We start from the raw sequence: 21,073 nt of genomic DNA, 5'->3' as shown, positions 1-21,073 counted from the left end.
GCAAAGCAAAAAAAAACCCTAACTGTCCTGAGTGCTTAAACAACTGTAAAAGCCACTAAGACAGGTTTGCGTTCTAAGTGACAAATATTTGCACCCCTCAATGCTCTGATCCATGTTTGACAGAGAGAGAGAGAGAGAGCGAGAGCTGTGAATGGTGAAGTAGCATGGGAGGGCAGGCAGAGAAAAGGCGAGAGAGAGAAAGCGGCTGGCCTTTGTAGTCGACCGCGGAATGCGGAAACGTCCCTGCTCTGTGTCAAACTTCTCCGGAGGGGGTCGAGGCAACATTGAGCCCAGCGTGGGAAAGCGGCGGCCAGAGCGAGCTCACCGTGCAGCGCAGAGCCACCGACACTCGCTCCGGCTGTCTGGGAAAAGCGCTCGGTGCTGCTGCTGCTGTTAGTGCTGCTGGTGGGGGCACATGGACGCACGGGCGGACCGGGAGTACAACTAGCCAAGCGGAGAATAGGAGCGTAGGAATACGAGCTTTGGTTCGCGCGTGTGTGTGTCAGTGTGTGTGTGTGTGTGTGTGTGTGTGTGTGTGTGTGTGTGTGTGCTGCAGTGATAGAGGATGGGGGGTTAAAGCGCTGCAGCCTCTGACTACCTGTGTGGCCCCGCTTGGACACCGTGGGATGTAGAAAGGGGGAGAAAATACACTCCTGCTGCTTCTTCATTGCAGTTTGGAAAACGCCAACGCTTCAATACAGTCTAGTTTTCTGTGAGAAACTTAAAGGGTAAGTAAATATACAGCATGCTTTCTCTATTTGTTTGCAACTTTTTGCATTTGCCCACGCACCTATTTGCACAAACTATTGGTTAATATATCGGACTAACGATATTGCGGATATATTGGAACAAGTATACTAGTAGAGACAGGCAGAAGGACAGAAGGAGAGAGTTTATTAACAGCTGACAACTTTTTATCGAGGCTGTAAAACTTGAACAATGAAGTCAAGCAGCCACGTGCTCGACCTTCTCCGGGCTACAAAGCACGAGCATCTCTGCACATCATGTCAGGGGCTTTACACACAGATAACAGAAATGAAAGCAGAACTAAGCTACATTTATAAATTATGCTTTCTTATGCATGGTTTGTAATCTCTTGTGCCTTGATGCTATAAGATGAGCACATTTCCTTTGGACTTTATTAAATCACAGCTTGTATGAAAGGGTGTGCATTTAATCATAACCAGTTTGTACCATAGGGTCAGTTTTAGTATAACTGGACAGAGTAAAATAGGGCAAATAAAACTTGATCCTTGATCTTTTATACAAACACAAGCAATTGAAATGTAGTTCGGAGTTCATTATTGGAAAATAAATGGCAAGGGTGATGTGCAATGGTTGTGATGTCACATCCTGGACAGGCCCACACTGGCACGAGTAAAATGAGTTACAGATATATAACAATTAAACATCTTTTCTCTGTCCCATTTTACCAACAACACATTGGTTCATGTCAGTCAGTGAACGTTCTTAATTTATTTACGACATTTTATAGTAGTATAATATAAGCCTAGTTCATATATGCTAATTAAGTTTAGGACATTTAGGAGTATATTTAGTAATTTACACTTAATTAGAATAGTCTAATGTTCTAACCCAAAACATATACAGGCTATTGTATTGTAGAATAAACTGATAAAAATGCTAGACTGTCTTGGTGGACACTTTCAGTTTTCATGTTTTGAATGTGGTATTTTTTTAATAGCAATATTTCTATACATTTGCAATATAATATTCCAGTAATTCCAAACTTTCTTATTTTTTGTGCATGTATTACATTACAAGAAACAAAGAATGGGATTTTAAACAGTGCAAAAGTACTGAAGAATTAAGTAAAAATAAATACATAAAATAATAATAAAAAAATATAATGCATAAATTGTAAATAAATACAAAAATATTAAGTGTATTAGCTTTTACAAGTATTAGACTTTCTGACATTGGACATTTGGTAAAAGTGGTGAACAAATTGACATTTTCTAGAGTCTCACTTCATCTAATCTTACCCAAATGCTTTATTTGATCCATTTCCAGATGGTTCAATAGACAACGTACTGTGCAAAAGGGGGATTTTGTTCACACATGGGCAGATGTTCAGAATGACACAGCTCATTCTTTAGTTTGTGCTTGAGCTCCACTCATTCATTCTCGTGTTTATCTTGTGCCCTGTGCTCACTCTCTACAGGCAGTCCACGTGCCAGCAGCAGCGCTCTCTCGATCATGGCTTTGTGAAAGAGCTTGGCTTGTTTCGGGATTTCCCCCTGTGCTAATAGGGCTGCACCCTTGAATAGCTTAAAAGCAAACCACTCAGACAAGATGGACAGAGAAGAACTGAACCAGCAGTACGAGCCGGTGGCTGAGATCGGAGAGGGTGCGTACGGGAAGGTGTATAAGGCGCGCGACCTGAAGAACGGGCGCTTCGTGGCTCTGAAACGGGTGCGTGTGCAGACTGAGGAAGAGGGCATGCCGCTGTCCACCATACGTGAAGTGGCAGTACTGAGGCAGCTCGAGTCCTTCGAGCACCCCAATGTGGTCAGGTAAACTGGGCTTGGGGATATATTTCTTAAATCACTTATAAGGTTGGAATGAATATTGAATCTTTATTTTAGTGGGGTTTAATCACTGGCACATGCCCAACCAGAAAGTTGAGGTGCAGGACTGATCAATTAGGGTGAAGGGTAAATGATTGGCTGTGTTGAATGCCAGTTGGGTATTTGCACCCTGTCCATGGTATTCCTGCCTTGCACCCAGTGTTTTTTTGGTGGAACCAGGCCCTCAGCGACTCTGACCAGGATAAAGCAGTAGCTGAAAAAAGTCATGGGTGTTTATTGGCTAGATTCTAGTATTTGGTCAATAAACAAGTTAAACAAACTACAAACTAAACATGATTACACACATTGTTACATTGTGGATTCAACCATGGTGTAAAATAAACACTTACCCTCCACCAAATGTAAACTTGCCACTGTAACCGTAAAGAGTAATAGTCAATTTTGGCTACTTCTAATAGCAGAAATGCTATATAATGCGCAAACCAATCACATTAATTACTCTTAAAACCATTTAAAAGACATTACTATGTCTGTATAAAGCAAAAGAAGAACTTACTGTTCTAGAATTAACAGGGGGAAATGTAATGTCATTCACTGATTAACTTCATTATATTTTGTGCATTGCATTTTGTGAATAGAAAGCATTTAGAATGCCTGCCACACACTCCAAAAAAGTTGGGACAGAGGCAAAATAACAGTGTAAGGTTTAGAATATTCAAACTACAGCGTTCCACATTAAGCAGGTGAACTGGTAACAGGTACATCATGATTGGGTATAAAGGAGGATCCACCAAAGTCTCAGTCTGTGCAAGCATTCATGGGTTGTGGCACACTGTAAAAGAACATTTCTCAATGCAAGATTGCAAAGAATTTAGCCTTTCACCATCTACTGTTCATAATATTATGAAAAGGGAAATCTGGAGAGATCTCTGTCTGTGTAAGGCAAAGCCGGAAATCACTGTTAAATGTGTGTGACCTCTGAACTCTCAGGAAGCATTTGCATGGGAAACCATCATGCTTCTGTGATACATATAGTCACACTGACTAGGGAGTACTTCAGAAAAACATCGTCTCTTAACTCACTTCATCAAAAAATGCAAACTGAAACTGTATTACACCAAGCTATGTTAATTTTGTGGGGCCAAGCTCATCTCAGATAGCCCAAAAGACAGTGGAAAGTGCTGTGGTCAGATGAGTCCAGGGTGGCACAGTGGCTAAGTGGGTAGCACTGTCGCCTCACAGCAAGATCGTCCTGGGTTTGATCCCCAGGTGGGATGGTCTGGGTCCTTTTTGTGTGGAGTTTGCATGTTCGCGGAGAACAGTGTCTGTGTGGGTTTCCTCTGGGTGCTCCGGTTTCCTCCCACAGTCCAAAGACTTGCAAGTGAGGTGAATTGGAATTGGATGCTAAGTTGTCCATGGCTGTGTTTGATATAACCTTGTGTACTGATGAACCTTGTGTGGTGAGTAACTACCGTTCCTGTCATGAATGTAACCAAAGTGTAAAACATGACTTTAAAATCCTAATAAACAAACAAACAAACAGATGAGTCCACAGTTCAGCTTGTTGTCGGGAAAAACAGACTTCGAGTTCTCCTTGCCAGAGATGAAAAGGACCATCCAGACTGTTATCAGTAAAAAGTGCAAGAACCAGTATCTGTCATGGTATGGGGGTGCATAAGTGACCATGGCATGGGTGGCTTGCATATGTGTGAAGGTATCATTAACACAGAGGTGTATTGGAATTTTAAAAAGACACATGCTGTCATCAGGGCGATATGCTCCCATACATATTATTTCAGGCCCCATTCTGTATGTGCTACAACTGTTTGAATGGCCTGCCTGCAGTCCAGATCTGTCTTCTATTGAAAATGTATGGTGCAGCATGAAGAGGAGAATCAGACAACGGTGACCACAGACTGTGGAGCAACAATCAAAAATGGACAAACATTCCACTTGCAAAACAGCAGCAATTAGTGTCCTCAGTTCACAAACCATTAAAAAGTGTCAATAATAGGGAAGGCGATGGAACACAGGTGTAAACACACCCTTGTTCCAACATTTTTGGAGTGTGTTGCAGACATCAAATTCAAAATGTGCTTATAGTTACAAAATACGCTGATCAGTGAAAACATTGACATTTTTTTTCTACGTTTATCAGTTGAATAAGGACTGAAGAGCATTATCAAATCACATATCACATATTCGTTTTATTGGGGTTTGTAGATAAAATATTGTGTTTTTTGTATTTACCGTATATTGAAGATGCAGGACTATGTACACTGTTCAATATCTAATACTGACATCATGGCTTTAATCAAATCAGTTTTTTTGCAAGCTTTTATTTTATTTGGTTTAAATTGACATAAAACATTACAAACATAATGGTGGTATCCTTTACAACATTGTGTGTCTCATATTTAGTACAACATCTGTGTTGTGTAGATCTTCACCCACGTTCATCAAGTTTTAGACTATAATTAGCCTGAATACCAGTTCTCAGTATCCTGTCTATGTATTCCTACAAGATAAAAGTCATGTGTAATCTTTAATCAGTGCAGAGCATGTTGGGTATTTTGGATCAGGTAGGGTAAAGTGTTGGTATGCCTCTGTGACATGTTTTTAGGCTGCAAGAAAACCCATGGCACCTTTTGGCCTTCAACCTTTACAATTAGTATTATCAATCAAACTTAAACACTTTAGGATAAAAAAGTAAATTCTGCAGAAAACACAGGGCTTATTTATAGGCATTAATTAGCACCACACGTGGATTCATTCATTAATTAACCCTCTCTGCCCTGCGTTTCCACTTTTCTCATATGAATGACTACATAAGCGTAGACCTTTAAAGATATTCATTTGTTTAATTGGATATTATTGGATAATTTGGAGTGAACTCTGCAGGAGGTAAATATTCAAGAATAGCCAAGGACAGTTTGTTCATTTTGCTGTTTTAAAGATTTTCTTGATAATTTGTAGAAGCCTCTTGGCAGAAATTACAGTTGCAACACGCTACGAGCTTTGTACACCTGGATTTGTTTTTTTCATCCCATTCATTAGGACAGATCTTTTCTCTTTGCATTGTTCTGCACATGCACTGTTGTACAAATTTAAACATTAAGAGTATACATAAGAGTATACATACTCAACAACAGACTAATACATAATCACATATATATTGCCTGTTTTTTGCATATTTGTAATCAGATAACTGATATAAACTGGTATAGATCAGATATAAGTTCTTATAAGCATACTTATTTTAAGTATTTGAATTTGACAGATTCTGTATCAAGCCATCAGAATTTTTCTCATAAATGAAACGGGGGGAAATTTGGGGAAAACAAAGATGTTTTAAAGCCGCACACTTAATACTGTGTTCTATGAGGTAAAGCAGAATAAGGACTCAGAGAACATAGTGTGTAGCATATTCAGAGCTCTGTGTAACTTCAGACCACTTGTGGATGTTTCTCCTAAGAACATTATTCTTTCCATATGTTCTATGTCTGTTGAGAGGCTCCATTGTAAAGAAACAGTTTGGGTTCCTGGAGAAAGAGTTCTTGGAAAACCTTAACAAGTGATGTCATCAGAAATAGAGAATAGTTTCCAGTAAAAATGTTATTTTGTAGGATTTTTAACAATGACTTAAATTTCTAAAACTGGCTTGTTAAGTCACTGACAGAAACAGTTCTTATGCACTTCTTTGTTAGCATGTTTCTGATACGTGTCAGTCTGTAGATAAAAAAGACTTTTATACTCCTGATAAACTCTATAGATTTTTTAAATGATTATGTTTAGGACCGGCGATAAGCTTCAAAGTTTGTAAACAATTGTGTAAACTACTCTAGAAGCCACATGTCCATTGCATTTTTTGCTGTTAGGTAAAAGGTGCACTGAGGCTAGTCTTTAGACAATAAAGTAAAATTAAATAGTTAATTATGTCAAGTAATGTGAAGCATACAGCTTGAGTAGTGTACAGTTTCTGATAGCATCATTAAATAAATTGAGCAGTCGTGATCTTAAAAGAAAAGAAGCATTGATTGGTTCCTGGCCAACAAAGCTTTGGTATTTAAAGCATCACAAGCATTCTTTTAAACAGTCAGGCAAACTAGTCTGGACAGCAAGATGACTCTTGGGCATTCCCTTCTGATTCACATTGTTTGGCTTATTTAAGATAAGATAAGATTTCTTTATTGATCCCCATGGGGGAAATTCGAGTGTTACAGCAGCTCCAGTACAGTGTAAGTACAGTAAATACAGTAAATAAAAATAGAGTAGAATAAAATAAGGAAATGATAAAATAAGGAAATGATAAAACAGGTAATAATAAGGAAATGATAACAGGTAAAAACCAGGTTAATCACTGACAAATGTCAACAATTCTTTATTTGATTAAATAAACATTGTGAATTGAGGTTGACAGGAAAAAAACTATACTGTCATAATGGTTTTACATAAATGGCTGAGGTTTTAGGATGAAAATGTTTATAATATATTCTCTTTATCTGTTTCCTTAGGTTGTTCGATGTCTGCACAGTTTCTAGAACTGATCGGGAGACAAAACTGACTCTGGTCTTCGAGCATGTGGATCAAGACTTGACGACATACTTGGAGAAAGCACCTGATCCAGGAGTGCCACCTGAAACCATTAAGGTATTTTGCAGCTGATGTTTATCATCTGAACTGTCAACTTTTTACAGCTTATTTATTTGGTTGTGGTCCATTGATTAAAAATAACCTTGACTTGATCATATTAACATTACTAATTTTGTATCAGTTTACCCTGAATAAAATAGCATCTAGTTTTAGTCAACAAAAATAAATTTGTAACAGAACAAGGGTGGCACGGTGGGTAGCACTGTCACCTCACAGCAAGGAAGTCCTGGGTTCGATCCCCAGGCGGGGCGGTCCGGGTCCTTTCTTTGTAGAGTTTGAATGTTCTCCCTGTGTCTGCGTGGGTTTCCTTCGGGAGCTCCGGTTTCCTCCCACAGTCCAAAAACTTGCAGTCAGGTTAATTGGAGACACTGAATTGCCCTATAGGTGAATGGGTGTGTGTATGTGTGTCTGCCCTGCGTCCAGAGTGTTATTGTGTGCCTTGCGCCCATTGAAAAGCTGGAATAGGCTCCAGCACCCCCCTGCGACCCTGATTGGATAAGTGGTTAAGAAAGTGAGTGAGTGTAACAGAACAAACCAGCTGTTTGTATTATAAAATTAAAGCTTTTCAAAAAGTTAAACTTCATTTTTATGAACCACAGTGTCAGTCAGCACGCAGATTGCTTTAGGGTTGTGAGGTTTTTAGGCTTTCGACCAGTAAGACAGATTTTTATTTTAGCTGCCCTACTTTTGTGTTACATTTGGTATGCTTCTATAACACGTTTTTTAGACTGTCAAGCATTCAGTACACCCCTTCTGTATGCCTAAATATTCCATGGCTTAAATCTAACAACCCTACAGAAATAGAAATGAATGGAAACAACCTATAGCTGCTTATCACAAAAGGTGCAACCTTCATACTTGCATTATTTGTGAATGTGGTGATAATTCCCTTGTTCTTTTGCATTTTTGCATTATTTTGCTATCATCATTAATAAAGAAAATACATATTTTATTCAAAACATTAACAGTAATTTTGTTGAAAAGATTACTGCTAATTGATACAATAAGCCAGTTCTCAGCAAATGACATTTTGATTTAATATATAGCTTAATTGTATTTGTCTATCTGACTGGTATTAACCGAGTAAACCCTGTGTTTTGATTATCCACTCTAAAGCTCACGAATAAGAATATAAATGGTATCTTTTGCCATGAGTTAAAGAAGCAGATGGAGAATAGAAGTTAAAGATCAGGGTGAGGCTTGGCCTTTTGATGGGCAGTGCATGTGGTAGATGGGCTTCTAATTAAAGAGTCAGGCTCTTGTGTGTGCCTCTATTTTCATTCAGCTCTGGCTTTCACTGAAGACTGGCCAGAGGAATGTTGCTTCAGAGTGTGTATGTGTGGTTTTGTCTGCTTTGGCCCTCTCAGTTGCTTGCTTTTTGTTGTGAACAGAGAAGCTGAATGTAAGAGGCTTCCGTGAGGGGCAAGTAAGTAAGTGATCTTTATTTAGGATGCGTATACTATTCATTCGTCCATAGATAATCCTTTAATGTCAGAAGTATCAGTGTTTTTTTACCTTTATCAATAGCTGTAGAGCTGAAATGCTGGCTAATTTCTTCTGATCACCTACTCTCTCATCAAAGTTGTTTCCAGTCGTTAGTCTCGGCTTTTGTCTTGAAGGCGAATATCTTCTTTTGTAATTAATGTTGTTGCATTTAAATGAAAAACAAAGTGTTTTCAGTGTGGTTTGATACGTGAGAAATTTTGTAGCTGCAGCCATCACTATATTGGGGTACACCCCAAATGCCAAAATTATAGTTACTCCTAAGCAATACCTAGATTTACACCGATATATAAAATTATTCAAAAAATGAGTCAGCCAAGCTTTTCTTGTACTGTTAAACTGTGTCATCCTGAACTTTTATCACTATTAATCTACACTTATATAAGCATAATTTCTAAGATATTGCATTCAGTAACCTGTTCTGTCATAATACACAAACTTTCTTGTGGGAATCTGAAAATATAAAAAAATCTTTTAGATAAGGATAATCTAGTGCAGGTGGAATGCTTTTATTTGTTAAACATACAAGTACACACGTACAGTACAATGGAATTCTTTATTAGCATATCTCAGCTTCTTTGGAAGCTGGAGTAAGAGCACAGGGGCAGCCATTGTACGGCATCCCTGGAGCCAAGAGGGTTAAGACCATTCTCAAGGGCCCAACAGTGGCCACATGGTTACCATTTTGGATTTAAGATTATGAATTTGTTGATGTGGAAAGTTGTTTAATGATTAGGGCTGTCGAAGTTAACGCGATAATAACGCATTAACGCGACCTCAATTTAACGCGATTAAAAAAATTAGTGCCATTAACGCAAATTCTAGTTCATGTTGACACTTGACTGGTAGAACAAACGTTTTAATGTCGGACTTGCCACCGTTTTTCATTTGCGGTTTGTTAACATAATGTAACCGATCGTGGTAGTGATGCACTTGCATAATAAAGAAATAAATACACGCTATATTCACAAGTTGTCGGGAGCAGAACACTTTATTACACTTAATTAACTTCTTCTTCTGTACCGAATACCGGAAAGCTGAGTCGAGCACGTTAGTTCATGAACTATGGAAGCCTCAAAGGGTCAAAACACACTCACTTCGTGTAGAAACGTCCATCAAACCATCGTCACGATACAACCACAGACAAGTCTGATACAATAACTACGCCTTATCCCACCTAAAGCACCGCTGATCTACAATGTTTGCTGATGGAGAAATTCTAACCTACAATCTGACATTTACTGCCTAGTATGTGAGTGAATAAACAACCTTACAGTTTTCTCTTGTCCCAGCAGTTTTTAACATAAGTACATTTAGCATAAAATGTGTTCACCATTTTAATTGTAACATTTCACTTAAAAATCCTTGTTTTCTATAACATTTACACAGATTTTTTTTAATGCGATTAATCGCGATTAACTATATGAAATTCTGAGATTAATCGCGATTAAAAATTTAAATCGTTTGACAGCCCTATTAATGATATTTAAATTTGTTGTCTGGTAAAGCTAATTTGACTGCACCCATTAGACTGAGACAAAACACTTACACTAAAGAAGTCAAGAATCTAAAGATCTCAGAGTACAGATGAAGCAATGATCTCCTAGTCAGTGTTGGGAAGAAAACTCAAACAATCACCATATTCTAAAAGAATATTTGTCTGGATAGTCAGAAATCATAGTCAGAATGATTCTATCATTTGTCTGGATAGTCAGAAACTATTAATACAGGTCTATTAACACACAGTCAGGCTATGAAAAAAAACCAATAGGTCAGTTTTGTGGTCAAATTAAACAAAATTGTTTTTTATGGCCAGAATGACTAGATGGTTAATGGAGCAAAGGTAAGATATTCAAACCCAACATTGTTGCACCTACTGTCATGCATGGTTGTGGTAGAATTACCTTATGGAGCTTTTTGTGCATTGCAGGAATCAACTGAATAAATAATAAAGAGGATTACCTCAAATTTTGGATACGGTTGGGTGTTTTGACAGAACTGAAACTAAAATTAAGCTTTTAAAATAACCCCTCTAAGACCCCAACCCTATTTAGATTTTTGTACTATACTAAAAAGTGAAGTCCATGTCAAAAACTAAGCTAAGTAAACCTAAATATAGTTTTTAAAGATTGCAAGAATTGTGCCTAAAGCTTGCTGATGCCTATCAGACTAATAAAAGGTAAAGTGAGATAAGGAACATATAGCCAAATATTGTGTGCTTTATACTGTATATTTTTATCATCACTAAAACATTCACTCAAAATCATATTTTGTATGGACAGTTTGTGCTCTACTCATTAGTCATTTAGTTGCATACATCAAAACCTCAACACTGCAATAGCATACATGTCTCAAGTGTATGTAAACTTTATCTAAACTGTATTCATAATACATTCACAATACAGTCTAAAATTCTACATTCCACTATTAATAACACTTACTGGCTTAGTGTTACACACCAGGCTTTTTACCATTGTTCGAAATATCAATAATATGGTGACAAAAAACAGATACTAAATTATTAAATAAAAAGATTTGCATGAAACAATTTGCAATTGACAGTTATTGAGTCTACTTGTCACCTGCAATGCAAATTTATGCAAAACAGCCAACCACCAACCAATCAACAGGTCAGAAGTAGCCCATTTCCACAGAAACCTTACACCTCACAATCCTGTTCAGAATACTGTACAAAAAAGAGCTTCCATGTGAGGAAAAAGCAAACATACGTGTAGCAATAGACTTAGACTGTATATAACTGTATTCTGAATGTTTCAAAACATAACACGCACAATTACTCCCTTTTCAAAAAAGTTGGGACACTTTTTAAAAAATGCAATAAAAACTGTAATTTGCTATATTGCTTAAACTTTTATTTAACTAATACAAGTACAAAGAAATATATAAAAACAATATAATGTTATGCAAAATAAATCTGAGGTAATGCAAGTAACGCTGTTCTGGAAGTTTCTGCAATGAGCAGTTTGACTGGTAACAGGTGAGGTCATCATGATTGAGTATAAAAGAAGCATTCACTAAAGACTTAGTCCATGCAGACAAAGATGGGTCATTGTTCATGACTTTGTGCCAAACTTTGTGAGAGAATTTCAGTCTGTTCAAAAAGAATGATGCACAGCGCAAAATTGCGAAGAATTTAGGTCTTTCACCATAAACAGTAATAATATCATGAAAAGGTTAAGGAAGTACGAGGAAATATTGGTGGCTAAATGCCAAGAGCGGAAACTGCTGTTATATTTGCGTGATTATGGAGCCTTTAGGCAGTACTGTTTGAGAATGCTACCATGATGAACTGCATCAAGAAATACAGCCTGAAACTGTATTATGCAAAAAGGATGCCATGTATTAATTTAGCATGAAAACACTAATGGGTTCTCAAGTCCTGAAGTCATCTGAGATGGATCGAAAGGCAGTGAAAACCTGTTTTTTGGTCTGTAGAGTGTGTGTGCTTGACTGGCATGCCTGCAGTCCAGATCTGCCTCCTATTGGAAATGTATGGCGCATCATGAAGAGACAAAGGTTACCACAAATTGTTGAGCAGCTCACGTCTTGTACACAACAAGAACGGCAAAAATTCTACTTGCAAAACTGCAACAATTAGTCTCTTCACTTCCCAAACAATTAAAAAGTCTAATTAAAAGAAAAGGTGATACAGTATGACCCAGTGATAAACAGGAATCTGTCCCAGCTTTTTTGAGTGTGTTGCAGGCATCAATTTCTAGTTTGTCATTGAAAACATGAAAAATCTTTGTCCTTTTGTTTATTAAATAAACGTTTAAGTGAATTAACAAATTGCATATTACAGTTTTTACTGCATTTTTAGAAAGTGTCACAACTTTTTGGAAATTGGGTTTGTAGTACTATACAACATTTTTTCATTTTAGGGGTTGCATATTGGATTATTTTGGCCCACAAACCACCATAGTAATAATTAGTTAAATAATAAAGCGTTAAATAAATAAAACATTTTTTATTGGAAAGTTCCATAGTCGTTTTTTATTTGCCTAGGCTACACAGATTAAATTTCTTATTCGATTATGAGATAAAGGTCATTAGGGACAGGGCTTGAGTATAGTATTCCTAAAGACCCCCAACAACTTCATTTATTGTCCCCCCACCCAGAAGGACACCAGATTGTAGAGCTTCCACCTCTCCTGACCACATCAAAATCCCCCAATCTGTCCACTGCTGTCCCATTTTGGACCCACCGCATGCTAATTGATGAAAGAGGCCCCAGGAATCAAACCGGCTGGAGGGACATCAAGCGCCTGGTGCTGTGTTGTCAAGTGCCGCCAGCCTTTCCAGGCTCAGCGTCTCTCAGAGGCTTGTCTCCGCCCCATAAAGAGAGACTAATGAAGCATGGTGAGGGAATTACAACTAACGCTAACTGGCAGATGTCTAGCATTGTGTCCAGCTACAATAAACAATATGGCTGCCCTTCATAAATTAGCATGTGAATACTTGGTACCTTCTGGAGGCTCTGTTTTGACTGTTGAATTTTTGGGAACTATGTTTTCGGTGTCACTTTTGTCAGAACTCCATGCGTATCTTTGAGGTGGTCCAGAAGACAGATGTAGATGCAGTTTACTTACAACAACTTTTTTTGACTTTGCACTTATGAATCAAGGCATTTGTACATAAGTGTAAACAGTGACAAAATGTGAGTTGTGATGGCAGGTAGGCCAGTGGGGCAGGCAGAACATGTGTCCATGAAGTCCTGCTGTTGTATTGTGTGAAGAATAAGGTCTGGCTTTGTCTTACTGAAGTAACCATGGACTGCCCTAAAAAACCTCAACTGGATGGCAGCGGTCTTGTCCATGCTGACATAAACTGAACTCCAAATTCACTTCTAGTTTGTACTAACATGCATTACACAGGGTACAACGTATACTGCTTATCCACCTTTATGTAGTGCACTATAAAGTACAGTACACTCACTCACTCACTTTCTTAACCGCTTATCCAATCAGGGTCACGGGGGGTGCTGGGGCCTATCCCCAAAGCAGTACCGGCTTTTCAATGGATGCAAGACACACCGTAACACTCTGGACAGGGTGCCAGTCCATCGCAGGGCAGACACACATACACACACTCATACACACACCCCCATTCACTAATAGGGCAATTTAGTGTCTCCAATTAACCTGACTGCATGTTTTTGAGCTGTGGGAGGAAACCCATGCAGACATGGGGAGAACATGCAAACTTCACACAGAAAAGACCTGGGGATCGAACCCAGGACCTTCTTGCTGTGAGGCAACAGTGCTACCCACCGAGCCACCGTGCTGCCCCAAGTCAAGTACAGTCATTTAGAATTTTTCTTGGCGGCTGTTAGTGACGACTCAAACACGTTTCACATTAAGAGTCATTTAGATTAAAAGCCTAAAGAAAAATCATGTTGGATTCTTGGATAATAGAGGCACAGGAGCTGTTACATTTGTAACAACAACACGTCTAATAACTAACTTTTACATTTAAAATATTGCTGCTTTTTTGGCATAGCTTGTGTTATGATGTAATAATTCAGATTGTAATATCATTAGTTGCCAGCATAAGAGCACAGAAGCAGTACCAGGATGATTACTGCTGGGTATTGTTTGTAGTTTGATTATTTATATCTTTTGTACCACTACAGAAAATAGATGTGCCTGTTATTTTGGTTAAAAAACAACTTTGGGTAATCATGATCTTATATGAATAATAATCTATGAAACATTCAATAGACAGTCTGGCTTACTCATCTGTGAGAAAAAAAAAAGAAGGGTTGGGATGAGTTTTTATGTATTAATTCTTAAGAAATGTAGAAACATGGCTTGAAGCCAATGCAAAGGGAATTATAAAGCATAATGGTGTTGTACCAGCCTGCTTGTGCCACACCGGCTTGGTAGGTCTGGTAGGTCATGGCTGGATGGGCATTTAGAAAGAGCCCTTGTTTCTGCTTGCCACCAGGCACACAGGCCTCACTCTCACACATGCATTTCCTGGACCTAGCCTCCTCAATCTGCATTATTAAAGGCCCCGCGTCCTTCCTCGGCACGACCAGATCTGTTCCGCCTGCGAATGTTTTCTGCTTGAGTGTGCGCACTATTGTGTTAGTGCTTTTAATTACTCAGCAGCTGGTTGGGAAGTGAATAGACTGGTGGGCCCTGAGCCACGTCACTTGTGAGGTCTCGGAGGCAGGTTGTTTAAGAGCTGCTTTTGCTTGATTTGTTCAATTTGAGGGCTGCGAACACCTCTCGCAAATATCTAGTCACCCTTTTTCACTTCAGTCACATCGAATTAAAGCCACATTAGGTTCAGACTAGAAGACTGGCAATGGACAAAGACCTCCACTGTGGTGAAGTTATCAATTAACTCATGACTTCTTGTGGCCAGATCCATGATTATTGATACACTTGAAAGCTTTTTAAATACCAAATACTGAAATTTGATTCAGTTCAGTTTGTTCCTCAGCCTTTGTCCCGTTTTTTGGTTACGGGATCGGCATTTCCGGCTTCTTCCCATTGGGGTCGCCGGCGGGATTTACACCGGATGCCCTTCCTGACACAACCCTCCCTATTCATCCGGGCTTGGGACCGGCACTACAATGAACGGGTTTGTTCATCTAGTGGCTAGGTATCTATAGGACAATTCAGTGTTTCCAATTAGCCTGGTGGCATATTTTTTGACTGTGGGAGGAAACCCACGCGGACACGGGGATAACATACAAACTCTGCACAGAAAGGACCCGGACCGCCCCACCTGGGGATCGAACCCAGGACCTTCTTGCTGTGAGGCAGCAGTGCTACCCACTAAGCTGCCCTTAGAATGCAATGATAATTATCATTAATTATCTGCCACGTGCGAAAATGGTACAAGATCCAACAGTGTCAGCTTGCACTATTTGTATCATCTGGATGAAGGAGACCCAGGAGCACTTTCTTTAACTCTATTTATTAAGAATTTCAAAAACATTTTAATGCCACCGCTGCTTTCACATCATCATCACATGGAAAAACTTTTTTCCCCAAAAAGGTGGAAATCAGATGGTGCTAAATCCGGACTAAAGGCTCTCTGTCTCTCAGACACAACCAATTACTACTGCTCCCACCCTCACTGTTTCCAATGAAAATATAAAAGTGCTGAAACTTTTGGAAGATCCCTCGTATTTTGTTTCTGCTTCCTGTACTGGAGGCTTGACTGTGTGCTTCATTAAATCTGAAGGCTACCAAAGAATTTTGGAGCACAATGTAGGTTCCAGTGAAAGAAAGTGCCACATCTATTATGTTTATTTCAATCACAATTGATAGTTTTTTAGAATATCCATAAGAATATAAGAAAGGCCGGCTTTTTGATTGGTTACAAGCAATTGGCTTTTTTATTTGAAAGTTGAGGTTGGCAACATGTCTTCGTATAGTTAATGTTTTGTATTATCTGAAGGTTTCACCTGAACTGGGAACTGGGAAAATTAGTCCTTGCATTTTGCTGTCATACCAAGCAGATTGCAGCAAAGCAGCTTTACTATTCATTAAGAACATAGATTCAGTATTCAGTTTACCAAGACTCATCTCATTTGTAAAGTCTCTTTGCATCAGTATTCTTACCATTTGGTTGAACAAATGTTTTTTTAATGACTATTTTTTCTCTCTAAGTGTAATCACAGTTTAAAGCAGCCCCCAGAGCCAGCAGCTTTCTTTAACTGTTGTGCAAGTCCCACCAGAGGAAATGGCAGTTGGGCAGTTCTCTGTCTCTTATTTTTCCCTTCCTCTGCATTCTCCCCCGAGTCTGTGGCATCAGGGGCTCTCTGCCTGCCCCTCGGACTGAGCAAGTGCTTGTGAGACAGCTGCAGGGAAGTAGATCCTCAGCAGAACAGTGCTTTAAAGTAACATGTCGTCTTTCCGGCCCCACATCAATGTCCGTTACCAACATCTGCCATGTTTCAGATTTAAAGGGATACAGTCCTGGTTTCCGCTTCAGATCACAAGATCAGAAATCCTGATATCTATAGCTTTACGAACCGTGATGGCCAAAACTAGAATTAGAATAACAAAAAACATTACATTACAGTGTAACTGACAAAAGCAATTCTGTAGAATCCAGTAGGGTCATTACCACTGTGCCAACAAAAATACATAAGTTCCTCCTCACCAAACTCAACAAACTTGTTTTATGCTTATTGCTTTTGTACAGAGACACAATCATGCTAGAACAAGAAAGAGTATTGTCCAAACCTCCACAAGTGTGGAGGCATATCATTTATCTGTTGCATTTTTTCCATATTTAACACAATCGGATTATTACCAATTCCTCTGTTGCAATTCTCTTGCCACTTGTACCAACCCCATAATGGTCAAGAGAAGCTAAGACTATCATGCCTGCCCTCTGATCATATTTTTTCACACAGAGCCTTACAGAAAGCTGTACCACACACAGAAAGCCATTCTATAAAGTCTGCAAATACAGCAGATTTTGAATACAGCAGAAAACGCAATTGGACCCAATCAACCACTTGGCCAGGTTGATGGTCCATGTTATACATTTGATTTACTACACTTGTTAGCAATGGATGTGGCTGAAACAACTAAACTCTAATTAATAGAAGGTTCGAGGGTTGTGCTGCAGTTAAGCATGGTATCCCACCATTGCTGACATTTTAAGCTAGCCAGTTTGAATCTCAGCTCTGTTACGTAGAGTATTATTGGCTCATCTGAGAAAGGGAAGGTTGTAGGGATTTCTCATAACTGCTGCAATTATGATTCTGACCGGGGACAGAGGAGAATTTGGGTCGGTGCAAGACTCTACATGTGTGTGATGGATCTCCATATCAACCCACCCCATGCAGGTGAAAAGAAGTGCACATGTGCTGCACATGTGTCGGTTGTGGTTCTCTTAGATTACAAGTGAAGGTCTGCAGCAGTAGAGGTGGAAATACTAATTAGGTAATTGGGTACGACTACATTGGGAGGAAAATTGGGGAAAATATTTTAAGAAGTAAAAATAAGAGAAATGGCAACAATATTTTGCCCATATATTGTACTTAATTTTTTATTCTGAATGCATACTGTGTTCCGCTTTCTGTTATTTTTTGCAACCTATATTTGTTTACAAGACATATTGTTCTAATCCCTTGGAATTTCTTTATTTGCACTCTTTTGGACTATATTTAGGATTTCTGAGCTTGACCTGTTACGATTACCTGAGTTTTCTGTGTTTGTTTTTGCAGGATATGATGTACCAACTGCTTCAGGGTCTGGACTTTCTGCATTCACACCGTGTGGTTCATAGAGACCTGAAGCCCCAGAACATTCTGGTCACCAGTGGAGGACAGATCAAACTGGCTGACTTCGGTCTGGCACGCATATACAGTTTTCAGATGGCGCTTACTTCAGTGGTAAGTCAGATTGCACGACACTTATAATTTTACCTTATTCATGGTTAAAACTGGCTCAGATATTAGTAGACGCAGGTGAGATTGATAGGGTGGATTGTACAGGCTAAAAGATCAGTTCATATGATATGTTCCCTGATGAAAACTAATGACTGATGATCCCATAATGCACATTTAAGGCTTTTATTTAAATAAGGGGTTTTATTTAAATAAAGGGTAAAGGGTTTGTTTAAATAAAAAAATAGTAAAGGGTATGTTTATATAAAAATAACTATGAGATATAATATATATCTGACTATGATGAATATTTTGGGTATTTTTGTGGGTGAGTTACTGTTTCAGCTGTTTTGTCAGTATGTTTAACAAAAAGCTGAGCTTATTAACAGAACATTTAGCCAAGACTTAAATTATACTGTAAAGAATAAATCTCATAATCACTGATCACTTTATGAATAGCCTGTCATAGGTCTGATACAGTATCTAATCTTTTACTTCACATTACCTTTTCCCTACATTTCCTCTCTGATTTGTGAATTCACCCTGGTCTATATTTGTACAAAGATAGAAGTTACAGGAACTTGGCACACACTATGAAAGCTCAGAATATATGGGGGATTTTTGGTTAAGTTTGTGTAAGTCAGAATGAGAAGATCGTCCACTCCCCTGAGACAGACATGGATATCTCCCAGTCAGAAACCAGAAAAGTTGAATGCTACCTATCAGTTGTGATTTCAAAAGCAGGTGTATGAAGTGTAAAGTGAGACTACAGCTGGCTGCTACACGTCTTTCGACCCTATAGAGTTATCTGGGAGTGAAATGGATCATGTGATCGAATATTTGAATTCTCTCTGTCATTTATTTGAAGTTGAAGATGGCTCTGATGTCAAGTTGATAAATGAACACATACTGTGAACGTAAAACGTTTCTGAAAGGTATGAACTTTGTTTCCCTGTAAGGCGTATTGGCAAGCGATCAAAGAAAATCTAAATACTCTATATGGAGAAATTTATTGGGACATCTTTTCTAACTACTGAATATCTGAGCGGCATGATACAGTTAAGCAGTTACCATCCAATCATGCTTCGTGACATGTAAAAACACCAAACAGACACAGTTCATCTTAAATCAAAAGAACGAAGAATAAAGTGACCTCAAGATTATTCATTCGCAAATTCATAAAATATGCAACATAAATCAGAACAATGGCAGCTGAATTCTTTACCACACTTTGAGGAGGGACATCAGCCGTCACTTATATATAAGGAATTTCAAAAACTTTCCACACTTTTATATTTTGAGAGAGAGAGAAAGAGAGAACTTATAGTCCGGATTTAGTGCCATCTGATTTCCACCTTTTTGGACCGCTTAAAGAAGCTTTAAGGGGAAGAAGATTTTCATGTGATGATGATGTTAAAGCAGCGGTTCATCAGTGGTTACGTACTCAATCAAAAACATTTATTGCTGATGACATTAAAAAGTTGGTACGACGCTGGGAAAATGCACCGGAAGGTGACCATGTAGAAAAGTGATGTATTTTGTTTTGTAATTCTTAATAAGTAGAGTTTAACTGACCATGTTTTTAAAGAAAAGTGCCACAAGGCAGTCATTAAATAACACTTATTAATTATATGATAAATTAAATGGATATAATACACAGCACAGCCTACCTTAATAGCTAAATATAAACCTAGAACATCCAGTGACGGTGCGAGGCTTCATGTTCGTAAATTCTTGTCCATGTTTTGACTTACCCCCATCTGCGTCCACAGAATTGGTTGGGAGTTTTCCAAACTCAGCTATCCGAGTTGTATTTTTAGCATTTTTTGACTTTGACATCTGGGACATTTTGACTAAGCGATTGCTAACTAAATTGCCATAGGATTGCTAGGACCACCTCATAGCGCAGATTAACCAGTAAACATAAGGCACTTGAATACTACGTGAATGAAAAATGTTAAATCGCTAAACACAAACCTTAAAAATGCATATTACATTAGAAACGGCTCATTTCATGGTCTAGGTGGGGCTGTTACTTATATACCACGATCGGTATTTTATGGGGTCACTTAGCCCCTTCAAGGGAAGGCTCACTGCAAATCCATTCAAAGTTATCTGACAGATCACATAATTAATATGACAGACTTTTTTTATCCTGTGTGTTTTCTTCGAGGATGACGTCTCTAATACAGTTCCATACTTGTATGTGCCAGTCAGCATAAAAGCTCTCTTGGCAGCTTGGAGTGACCCACAACCATGTTATGCTGGATTTTCCTTTATATTTGTCACTTATCTGTAGCTGTTTATACTACAAAGGACAATTTGAATATTGCACAACTTTAAGTCTTTTATTAACAATGTCTTTTTTTTATCTTGAATTCTGTTTGGCTGCTAAAGTATAGTTTCAGTTCTGTGGTTTTAGTGGTTAGGCAGTTAAGCTTCTGTAAGTTTAACTGGGAATCCACCAGAGATATTAGAAAACCCCTTCTCCACCCTAAATACCCCTCACATCTGCTATGAAACAGTGTGAGTGAGATAGAGAGTTAGGAATGAGACAGAGACGTTGGTAGAGAGAGATGGTGAAAAAGTGAGAAAGCCTAAGAAAGAACCTAAAAGAAAGAGGTGAATACTACTTTAAGTTTGGAATCCCCCTGTTCACCTGCTTCCAGTGTGGCAAAAACACTTCCTCTTTGAGTCTGACCAGATAAATGAATCATATTCTTCTGTGTACGCAAATACTTAACTGAAAAAATGGGTGTGTATCAGTTTCACATGAATAAAACACATTAACACTGGCTTCTTGTTTACTTACTTATTGGTTACTAATACACAGTTGAAGTTCATAGTTTACATACATGTAACGGATGTTTACGTCAAAGCAGTCTTAAAAACTTACTGATTCCTTTAGCTGTTCTTTTCTGTGACAGAATGACTAAAACACAGATTTATTTACTCAAATAAATAACGACTCCTCTATCAATCA

General features: G+C 38.5%; 1 protein-coding gene across 1 annotated transcript in view; it reads left to right on the top strand.

The window, feature by feature from the left end:
* Positions 1-265: 265 nt before the first annotated feature.
* Positions 266-21,073, top strand: part of cdk6 (cyclin dependent kinase 6) — a 51,325-nt gene continuing 30,517 nt past the window's right edge. Inside the window, exons 1-4 of the mRNA XM_062990690.1 lie at positions 266-728; positions 2,186-2,537; positions 7,067-7,202; positions 17,929-18,096. Of these exons, the coding sequence (XP_062846760.1) occupies positions 2,317-2,537; positions 7,067-7,202; positions 17,929-18,096 (525 nt within the window). The 5' untranslated portion in view covers positions 266-728; positions 2,186-2,316. The remainder of the gene's footprint in view (positions 729-2,185; positions 2,538-7,066; positions 7,203-17,928; positions 18,097-21,073) is intronic.

This window comes from Trichomycterus rosablanca, chromosome 2, assembly GCF_030014385.1.
Source record: "Trichomycterus rosablanca isolate fTriRos1 chromosome 2, fTriRos1.hap1, whole genome shotgun sequence".
NCBI classification, from domain to species: Eukaryota; Metazoa; Chordata; class Actinopteri; order Siluriformes; family Trichomycteridae; genus Trichomycterus; species Trichomycterus rosablanca.
This window is presented reverse-complemented; position numbering and strand designations above follow the sequence as displayed.